Source organism: Theropithecus gelada, chromosome 16, assembly GCF_003255815.1.
Source record: "Theropithecus gelada isolate Dixy chromosome 16, Tgel_1.0, whole genome shotgun sequence".
NCBI lineage: Eukaryota > Metazoa > Chordata > Mammalia > Primates > Cercopithecidae > Theropithecus > Theropithecus gelada.
The window spans coordinates 24,149,575-24,160,144 of NC_037684.1; the positions used below are offsets into that span (position 1 = coordinate 24,149,575).

The window sequence follows — 10,570 nt, forward strand, 5'->3', positions numbered from 1 at the left end:
GAGAGTGCACATCAGCTGTCTGATGATTTCTGGAAGGTGCCACCTAAACCTTTGGCTTAAATGTCACTGGCCAGATCTTAGTCACATGACTACATCTAGGGAGGCTGAGAAATGCAGTAGTTATTTCAGGCAGCCACATGCCCAGCTAAAAACAGAGAATCCCATTACTACGGAGAAAGCGAAAATGGGTATTATGGGACAATTAGAAATCTCTGCCACATGCATGATGGGGCAGAACCAGGGTAGGAACCTAGGTCTCCTACCTCTAGCCTGGGACCCGTTCCCCTTTCCACACCAGAAGCAAGGCCAAGGTTAACATCAACCCATCTTAGAAAACAAAGACAGGAGGAAGTAACATTTATTGAGCAACTGATTTAATTTTCCTAACAATACGCCAAGGTAGGCAAAGCCCTAGTTTTTCATCTAAGGAGGCTCTTGGAGATTATGTCATTAGTCCAAAGCCACATGTCTAATAAATTACAGACCCAGAATGAGGACCCAGCTATATCTTCCTGCAACACCTGTGTTGACAGTTTATTGGCAGCCTCTGCGGTTCAGGAGGACCTAGCTTGTCCCTTGGGACCACCTGACCAGGTGGCCTGGGACAGGAACTGGAAGGCCTCAAACTAGGCATCCTTCACTTGAATTATCAGGTCAGCCTTTGAGCCTGGGAGACCAACAGGAGACAGGGGCCCTATGGAATCACAACCCAGGTGAGTGCCAGGTCTCTGCTGGCATTTGTGCCTTGGTGATGGTGCCAGCTGCCACTCCAAGACTTTGGCATAATTGGCAGGTGCCGCCCCCACCCCATCTTGCCTCTGCCTGGCAGGGCTAATGGTGCCTCTCCTCACCCGTCACCCCAGCCCCCGGTTCTCCTGGCAGTACCACAGGACTTGGAGTCTTCGGAAGTAACATTTCTCTCTCCCACTCCCAGCCATGACACTGGATCACTTCCCAACACAGAACAACTGTTTCATTGTGTCTCTACAATTCCCCTGCACATACTCACTCGATAATCCCAGCACCTGGTCACCCCTACCTACCCTTCAGCCACCTCCATCCCCATAAACACACCCCCAGCATCCCTGCCACCCACCCACCAGGTGCATCTCTGAGCAATGGGCCTCACCACCTGAATCTGCCACAATGCAAGGTCACCAGCATTCCTGCCAAGGATGGGGAACGGGGTGACTCAGTTCCCGCTTGCTCATCCCAGGAAAGGGAAGGGGGGCAGGAGGGGGAAGGGACCTAGATACTCATTTGCTTTTGCCTTAAGCTTCATCGAGAAGGAGACTCGGGCGTTGCTACCAGTTGACCTAATGGGTACTCCTCCTTAATAGCTTCTCAGAGTGCTAGGAGATTCACCCTACTTGAGGAAGGAACGCTGAGACCCAGACAGCGCCTTTGAGCAAAGCTGAAGGGCAGAGGCAGCCTCCAGGTGCTCTGATGCCTAGGAAAAGGCAAGCTGTCCCCCTCCCATCCAGAGCACAATTCTTGCCCTCAGGGAGACTCCAGTCTGATGGGGGGGGAGGCGGGGGCACAGCGTCTGCCCTCAGGGATCCCCAGTCTAAAGGGCCATCCAGTCCCTGACATCAGGGAGTCCTCAGTCTGATGAGGGAGGCACAGCCCCTGGCCCCAAGTGTTCCCCAGCCTGATGAGGAGATCCAAGCTGTGTCCTTACAGAGCCCCCAGCCTGGTAAACTTGTCCCAGATGCTCCACTGAGGGAGGAGACAAGGCCCCTGGCAGCCCCCAGCTGGGCTGAGGGGTTCGGTTGGAAGACCTCGGGACAACTAAATGGTCTGAGGGCGTTTCAGACTGCCTTGAAGGGCAGTGGATGGGGGAGACCAAAGGGTTGGAGTGTGAGTAGGACCTGGCCGTTTGGGGTCTGGGCAGAGTGGGGGACAGGTTTCTTCAGAGGACTCTCCTCTGAGTGTGTGCATGGCAAGAGTGGGAGGCCAGAGCACTTCATCGTGACGGTGGTGGGGGGGGCGTCACCATGGGGACTCTGCTCGCCCATGAGGCAGAGGTGACGTCTTCTTTGCCAGAGGAAGCTGGATGGACCCCTTGCCCTTATGAGGACCAAGGGGGCACAGAAGTATCTGGCAAGAGCAGTAGGGACCAGAGGGCTATTCCAAAGAATTAAGGTTTGGGAGGAAATCTGTTAGCAAAGTCCTAGCTGAGGAGAGCAGCCAGGTTACTGGGGAAGGCGGAAAGGAGAGCTGAGGCGGCAGAGTGTGCATGAGGGTGAAATGAAGTTATTAAAATGAATCCATCCCTGGTGCAGGCAGAACTGTGTGCCAGGCAGGCCAGGCCCTCCAGCTGTCGGCAGCATCTGGCTCTCCACAGGAGGACAGGAGCAGGAGGGGGGTCAAAGTGCCCCCAGGTGCCTGCTGAGAGTTCAGCCAGGGCAGGCAGGGAGGGCACCCAGGGCCTCTGGCCCCATTGTTCCCTCCTTCCTGCAGTCTCCACAGCGCTGTGGGAGGCTGAATGGCATCCAGTGGGCATCCATGGGTGGGCTGCTCCAGTGCCAGCAGCCTCAAGCCTCCAGGGTGGGGAGCGGAGGGTGGTCTGGAGGCGGGGTGTGTCTCTCACGTCTCTGTCTCTGCTCAGGAGAGACGGGCCCTGAAAGTATGGTGTGGGGGAAACACGCTGGGTCACTTCTTACAAGGTGGGCTGTAACTAGATGGCTTCTCAGCCCCGCCTAGCTCTGTGCTGCAGTATGAGGGGACCGGTTTGCACTGAGCGCTGGTGGGTAGGGATGAAAGGTGGGGGCTGGCAAGACCATCTTACTTTGCTACCAGGACTCTCCTCTCCTCAAGAGGGCCCCAAGGGCCCTGAGTGCTGCCCTCCCAAGAGAACTGACTTAGAATGACCTCCAGAAGGCACTGTGACCTTGGTAGTGTCTTTCCTTCACAGAGCCCCAAAGGGCCCAAGTAACTCCCAGACGAGGTGCCACTGGCAGCCGGCCATTCTGAGGCCTCTTACTAGCTGCGGGAGGGGAGCGACTGATGCAGGCCCTGTGTCCGCACCCACTCCAGCCTGTTCCTTCACTGGCATGTGGTCAGACTGCAAACCCAATACAATACCCCGGAATCTCTGAAAGGCGCCCTCCCTAGGAGAAGCAGATGGAAATTACAGCTGGGAGAGCGCCTCCGAGGTATCTCCCCATCCTGCGGAGCCATAGCCAGAGATGAACTTCAAGGTCCTTTGAGTGGGTCTCCCAGCGTGGGCCCTGGAGCAGCAGCATCAGCACAGACCTGGGCACTCATTAGAAATTCTGATTCTTAGGCCCCACCCAAACCTGCTGAATTAGAAACGTGGGTAGGACCCAGAAATCTGTGTGTCAGCAAACCCTCTGGGTGATCTGCATTTGAGAACCCCTGGTCTGGGCAAGCCCTTCATGTTATAGAGGAAGAAACAAAGAAAGCCAGAGAGGAGAATGGACATGGCCAAGGCCACGCAGCAAAATGACGGGGCTAGGACCCTGCTGGGTCTGCAGATGGCAGTTCAGGGAGGACACCAAGGAACACCCTCATTGGCCCATTCTACCTGCTAGCTCTCCCTCTTCGAGCTGTTCTTGAAGATGCTACGCCCTCCTCCAGCACCAAGCCCTGCGGGTTTACTCAGGTTTCCTCGTGTGGGATCAGACAGCTTGGAACGGGGGCTGGAAAGGGAAGCCCTGAGCCCTCAGCAAGCATCAGCTCCAAGGGCGGTTGGAGCCCTGCCACTTGGGTCTCCAGCAAATGTCCTGTGGCCATCAGAGAAATTCTTGCTGGACCAAAGGATGCCTGAGGCCCTTTCCTTGGACAACTCTGACTCCAGTGCCCCGGGGCAAGCTTTATTTCCTGCTCCAAGAATATGGTTCTGCACACAAAAGTCAATCAGTGGTTTCACAAGACTTCCCTCCCCTCCCCCCACCCACAGATAGACACACAGAACAGATCCAGCACATGCTCTGCGGCCTGGCCCCGCCCCACCCATGCCCGCTGCTGAGAGGGCAGCGCCATCCAGATCCGGGAGAACCCCAGTCTGACAGGCGAGGCTGACTGTTGAGGGACCCTCTCCAGGACATGGATGCTCCCAGAGGAGCCAGCAGAGGGTGGGGTGGAAGAGGGACACACAGCACATGGACGGGCTGTGGCCTTAGTGCTGGGAGAACCACCGTCGTCCTGTCTTAGCTTAAGGATGGGTGTGCCATCAGCAATGGGTGGTAGAGGGGAAGCGCTGGCAGAAGAGGGAATTTTGGAAAGGGGTGGCCTGGCTGGAGACAGAAGGTCAATCTGTCAAGACATCAAAGACCCCAGGGTCACCACTTCAACCTCATGCCATGCTCAGCACAGGACAAGGGGCTCAGGGCTGCCCACTAGGCAGGGCTGGAGAGCTCCTCTGGCCCCACCCCACCCTCCTGACTGGCTCCTAGGAAGCCCTGTCTCAGCCATCCATCCTAAGTTGACAGGCTGTCCACACTGATGAAATCTCCCCATCCCTGTTGCTGTCCTTCCTCAGGATGGCAAGAACCAAGGGCTTAGGTTCCTCCCATGACTCTGGGACCACACTGATCGGCCTGCCCACAGGCCTCGGGGATCCAGCATCTCTGTGGCTCCGTGGCAAACCCCTGTGAGGCTGCACAGAGAGCCCGCTCCTCCTCCAGTGCTCCTGTGATCTAGTCACACCACAGCTTCGGGTTGGGGCCAGCACTTGGGACCCTTTCTCTGCCACTTGAGACTTGGCCCTGGCCCCACTTGGCATCTCTTCCTCTCCACCCCCCTCCCTGCCTGAGGCCCAACCCCTTCCCTGCCCGGTGTCCGGATGGTCTCCTGCATGGGCAGGCCTGTCCTTCCAGCCCTGGCCTGGCCTCTGTGGCCTGCCCCCGGTCACCCAGACGGGTAGTAGGGGGTATCACTATGGTAGTTGTAATCTGGGCACACCTTCTGGACCAGCCGATAGTCTGTGCTGTAGAAGGCGATGTAGACACAGACGACTTTGAAGGGCTGGGAGCAGCTCCAGGTGGCTGAGCTCTGAGCGTGATCTCGGGAGCAGATCTTGGCTGGGTCGTGGGTGCAAAGCGAGGTCCGGCGGCCCCGTTCTACCTTCTCCCACTCCATCCGGCAGTTGAAGATTTTGGAGGCCTTGGCTTCAATGAAGATCTGCTGTTCCTGGTGGAACTCTACAGCTTTACTGGGGGGCACGAGGCTGATGGAGATGTTGCCCTGGCCTGTGGCATTGTGTCGGAAGTGGACGCTGAAGGTCCCGTTGCCATGGTCCACAATCTTCCCTGTGACTAGCAGGTTCAGGGCCACCGTCTTGATGTTGGAGTAGAAGTCGCCCCAGCCAAAGATTTTCTTCACCTTGGCTGAGGGTGGGGGACTGTGGTTCGGGCGGTTGGGGGGCTGCCCAAGAATGCCCCAAGCCTCCCCAGGTGGGGCCAGCAGCCCTAGGACAGTGGCATTGGCCATGGGGCGGGACTTAGGTGAGATGTGGCCCCGCTTCCGAGGCACCCGGGGCCGGGGCTGGCCCTTGTGGTCATCACGCTCAGGGTCCTCTGAGCCGGGAGGACCATCATCCTGGCCACAGATGACCTATGGAGGGAGTTGTGAGTACAGTAAGAGCCCTGTCCCTGGAGGTCCACCACCCCCACCACCAGCAGCACCCCTGTCCCTGCCACTTCACTCTGACCTGGGTGAAGAGCTCCTGCATGTTGTCCACTGAAGCTGGGGGGCAAGTGTACACTCTAGCTTGTGTACATCTCAGGTTCTGACAGTTGGGTCAGCCTGCCCCCCATGTCCTTTCCTCACTGTCCTGTCTTGGCCACTATTCAAAGTCTCAAAGACTGACAGTAATTCTCTCCAGTGGACTGTGGCACCAGGGACAATGGCTCCTACCCCTAGGGAGTCCCCAGTCTGATGGGGGAAGCCCAGCTTCTGATCTTGGGGAGCCCCCATCTAATTGCAGAAGTATCATTCCTGTGCTGACAGAGCCCCCAGTTTGATAGGAGGTAGGATCTCTGCCTCTGTGAAATCCCCAGGCTGATGGGGGAGGCATAGTCTCCGCTCTCAAAGAGCCCTGAGTCAGATAGGGGAGCACCATCCTTATCCTGGGAGAGCCCCTGGTTTGACAGGAGAGGCTAGCCCCTGCCTTTTGGGACTTCCTAGTCTGTTGGGTAAGACACTGTTCCTACCCTAGGATAATTTCTACCCTTGGAGAACCACCAGACAATGGAATAAGAAAGCAGAACACAGTATAATTCTCAAGCACGAATATAGTTTAGGTTTGGCAAGAGGGCTAGGGGAGACCCGAGTGAATGCCACACTCAGGCTGACCATGGGAATGGAAAGCCAAACACCTCTCCAGGGGACACTGAGGATGACATGCCAAGATGTTACTTGGATTCTGAGGTAGGAGTTCTTATCCCCATTTCACAGATAAGGACACTGGGGCTCAGAGTTTAACACTACAAGGCTGAGTTCACATAGGGTCAGCCCTTCCGTTACACTGCACACTCCTGGCCTCACAGATCAGATGTGTCTTTTTGAAAGGGTTTTTATCCAGGCGCCATCGCCTCTGGAATCTGCAGGGGCTCATCCTCCCTCTGCTGGATCAGCTATGGTGACAACCCACACCTGGGGAGATTCCTGGAGGCGCCACAGGGAGAGTGGGACAGCAGTGGAGGGCATCAGGGGGTTGACAGGGCTTCCTGAGGGCGCAGCCTGGCTGCGTGTTTGCTCAGCATTTGAAAGCAACCACTCTCCCTAGGTGTCTTTACTACCAGCACCAGGGGCATCTGGATTTGGCGGTGACACTGGGGTGGGGACAGTAGGGCTCCAAGGGGCTGTGGGCTCCTCATGCCTGTGTTCTGGTCTGGGTGGTGCCGGCAGCTGTGTGCTGTGGCCGAGTCTGTCTCTGCCCCACAGTTCAGGCTGGCCCTGACTGCCAGGCCCCAGAGGTGGGGTAGAGGGACGGCCAGGAGGGGAGGCTCGGGGACTGGGTCCAGGGCTGCAGACCTGTAGGTACTTGTTCCTGGGGATCACGGCTGAGTGGCTGGAGGGTAAAGCTGGGGCCGTGAGAAGGGAAGGGCTCTTCCCACCGTGGCATGGGGTGGTGGCAAGGGGCTTGTTGATTAAAGGGGCAGGTCCAGATGCGGGGCTGAGGCTTCTCCACGACAGTATTGCGGGGAGGGTTGGCGGGCGCTCGGTCGGAGGGGAGTTAAGCCCCTGGGCTGGGTTCGGGGAGGGGTTCCCCGGCGCCGTGGGTCGCCGAGAAGCCGCGGAGCCGGCGCACGGGGAGCGGGCTCTGGGCGCTCAGCTCAGCTGCTGCGAGCGCCCGGGGCGGGAGCCGCCTGCCCAGGTCCTGTGGGGCTCCGGCTGCGCGCAGCCGGGAGAGGAGAGGAAAACAACAGGCGGGGAGGGAGGGAGCGGGAGGGAAGGCGGGAGGGAGGGACGCGGGGGCCGCCCCCCGCCTGGACCGGCTCCGCGCTCTGGGGGACCCAGAACCCGGGGCTCTCGGAGTACCGGAGGTCAGGGGAAAAGCCTGCAGGTCACGACCCGCGCCCCACTCGCCCCCACTTCCACGGTCCTGAGGCTCCGGGAAGGGGTCGGGTAACCCTGGCGACCCCGCTCCGGGCCTTTTTCCGAGCGCCGGTCGCACCTCCAGCCACCCGCCGCGGAGTGGGTGGGCCAGCCAAGCACCCTCTTCCCGCCCCTATTAACCCTATCTGTCCAGTCTCCGGCCTCGGACCCGCCCTCTCCCCCAGCCTCCAGTCTTCCCCGCCATCCCCGGGATGTCGGGGGAAGGGAGAAAGTTTCAGGGCTCGCAAGCTTCCCGCGCTCTCCCCTGATCCTCCGGGCCCCCGCCCCTCTGCGCAGCTCCCCGCGGACCACTCACCAGATAGAGGCTACCCTGCACCAGGAACACGAAGCAGCAGCGAGTCAGTTGCATCTTCCTCCTCCGCTCTCGTCCCCTCGTTCTCCTCTTCTCTTTACGGGGTCCCAGGCCTCTTCGTCCCCTTCCTGCTCCTTCAGGCGCGCCGTCCCATGCTCCAGTCCCCGGCGGCCCGCGGCCCTCCCCTCAGCCGGTCGCCCAGGGCCGACCCCGCCCCCTTCGGTCCAGCTGTGCAGCCGCCGCCCCCTTCCCCTGGTCCAGCTGCGCGCGGCGCGGCCCCCGCTCGAGGTCCCAGATGTGCGCCCCGAGCGCCTCGAAGGGCCCCAGCTGCGCCGTGGCTCTGCTGCTCCAGATCTGCGCTCGGCGCCCCGCTCGGCTCCAGCGGCGCCGCTCTCGCCCAGATGTGCTAGGGACCTGCGCGCGCGCCCGTCCTTGATGCTAATTCCCCCGACCAGGCTGCTCCACCCGCCCCGTCGCGGCGCGCCCCCTGGCGGACGCCCCCGGCCGCGCGGAGCCCCGGCTACCCGCTCCCCGCGCTGCGCCCCGCCAGTCTAGAGCGCTCCTGGCGCCCAGGCGGCTCCCGCTTCCTCGTCCCTCCCACCGGCGGCGGCGGCGGCGGCAGGTACAGTGAGCCCAGCCGGTACCTCCGGAGTTAACTCCTCCCCTGCCGGCCCGCAGCCCGGGGACCTAGGACGCGGGCTCTCCAGCGCGGAGGGGACGGCACGCGGGGGCAGAGTAGCTCTTGGAGAGGAAGGGAGAGGGTGGTGGCCAGGGGATAGGGACCCTACCGTTTCCACCCCTCTGGCAGGGCGCCTGTTCCCCGGGAGCGGGCAGCAAGAATCTGCTGCCCTGCCCCCAACTCAGGAATCCTAGAATTAAGAAAGATCCTTTTTTTCAAAACCTGTTCTAAGAGCCAAAACCTGCGCTGAGGGAAGTCCTTCTGGGTGTCTAGCCTGCACTCCTTTTGTTATGATGTCTGCTCCTTCCCTCTTCTACTTTACTTGGAGGGGCTGAGATAATCCCTGGACCTCCTGGGTCCAGCCACTGTGACAGGAAGTATTTGGCTGGGCCCCCGAGCTGAAAAGGCTGATAGGAGCCGGGCTAGATTCTGGGGCCGCGGGCAGGTCCTGAGAAGCTGGAGAGTGAGGGGAGCAAGGCCTTCCTGGAGGCTGTCCCTTCACTATTCACTACTTGCCCTCTCTAAGCCACAGGGGTCACCAGGCCGACAGCGGCTCCTGTCCCAGCGGGGTCTCTGCAAACCTCCAGGGCAAGGAGGAAGAACACAACCCTGATCTGAGATTCCCGAAGTTGGGGCCCATCCTGCATCACCCCCACTCCATATCTTCAGGTCTCCCTCCTGGAATTCCAGGGTCCCTTTAGTCTTTAGAAAAATGAAAGGTCAAGTCCTGGCACCCCTTGGAGGCTATGAAGGTGAGGAGGCACCCCATCATTTGAAGTGGTCCCAGCTTGGGCTGGGCACAAGGGGCACAGTGGGTGGGCACTCTGCTCTGTGGCCCTCCAAGGCCCAGCTTGGTCCCGTGGCTGCAACCCCGGCACGCACCCAGCCTCCTCCCCCACCATCTGCCAGGCGGGTGCGCGGGGAATGCAGATGAATCTTAATATCAGCCTGGGCCAAGTGCGATGAGGGAGACAGATTCTGCAAAACCCAGACAGCATCACAGAACCCCCTGCATTTCCAGGCACCCTGGGCCGTACCAAGACGCAACAGCTCTTTCCTGGTGGGGGGGTGGGGGGGTGGAGGCGTGCATGTCTAGTCAAAGACCCCCCATAGCCGGGGGAGGAAGGAACAGGCAAATCTTTGTTTGGCCTCTAAGCCTCTGGTCCGGCTGGGAGGGAGAAGCTGTTGGCCTGAGTGTGGGCAGCTGGTTCCGGCGCTCAGCTAGGCAGGGGCGTAGCTGGGCCCACTCCTTGTCTGGTTTCCAGAAGGTCCTGTCCCTAGGAGAGCTGTGTGGCCCAGCAGAAAGAGCACAGGTTTTCAGGCCAGACAGTCCCAGATTCTGTTCCAGACCTGGCTGTGTGACCTTGGGCAGGTTACTTTGGTTCTCTGATGTCCGTTTCCTGATCTGTTCTTGCAAGAACCAAATGAGACAAAATGTGCAAACAAAGCGCAGGCACAATGGCTGGCGGGCAGTCGTAGGAGTGCAATAAACGGAAGTTCTCGCTCCTCCACTTCCCACACATTTGCTCTGGCTGCTCCTCCTGCCAGGCTTGCCCTTACTCCCCTCTTGGTCATTTCTGGCTCTCACTTTGTTCAAGTTTCCCCTCCGCATTTATCCATCACCCACTGGCCGAGCCTGTCCGCCGTGCCAGGCGCCAGGCCAGGGGTTGAGATAGAGATGAATGGGACACCGTCCCTGCCCTCAAGGATCTCATCGGCAAGTATGGAACAGAGACATGAAAATCGATAATTATAACTCAGTGTGGTGAGTGGAATAACAGATCCTTGAACAAGGAAGACATTATGGATGCACCGAGGAAGCTGGGGGCAGGGGCGGGAGGGTCAGAGATGGCTTCCTGGAGGAGGTGATACTGCAGTTGTGAGGAAAGAGCCCGCCTGGCAAGGGCTATTCCTGGCAGAGGGCACTGAATGACTAAAGGTCTGGAGGCTGGAACTGGAAGCAGTTTGCTGTTCCCGGAGCACAGAGTGGGAGGAGGGGAGGCTGGGGCCAG

General features: G+C 59.5%; 1 protein-coding gene across 2 annotated transcripts; it reads right to left on the bottom strand.

Annotated features, from left to right (window-relative positions):
• Positions 1–357: 357 nt before the first annotated feature.
• On the bottom strand, positions 358–8,324 carry NXPH3 (neurexophilin 3). Of its 2 annotated transcripts, XM_025363861.1 has the most exons (3): positions 7,883–8,107; positions 4,930–5,580; positions 358–2,623 (listed from the first exon to the last, which is right to left on the bottom strand). In XM_025363861.1, exons 1-3 carry the CDS (start codon positions 7,934–7,936, stop codon positions 2,174–2,176), a joined length of 1,155 nt encoding a protein of 384 aa, XP_025219646.1. In that variant the 5' UTR covers positions 7,937–8,107; the 3' UTR covers positions 358–2,173. The 2 variants fall into 2 exon arrangements, with proteins under 2 accessions (XP_025219646.1, XP_025219647.1); XM_025363862.1 differs by having other exon boundaries at positions 358–5,580; positions 7,883–8,324.
• Positions 8,325–10,570: the final 2,246 nt, after the last annotated feature.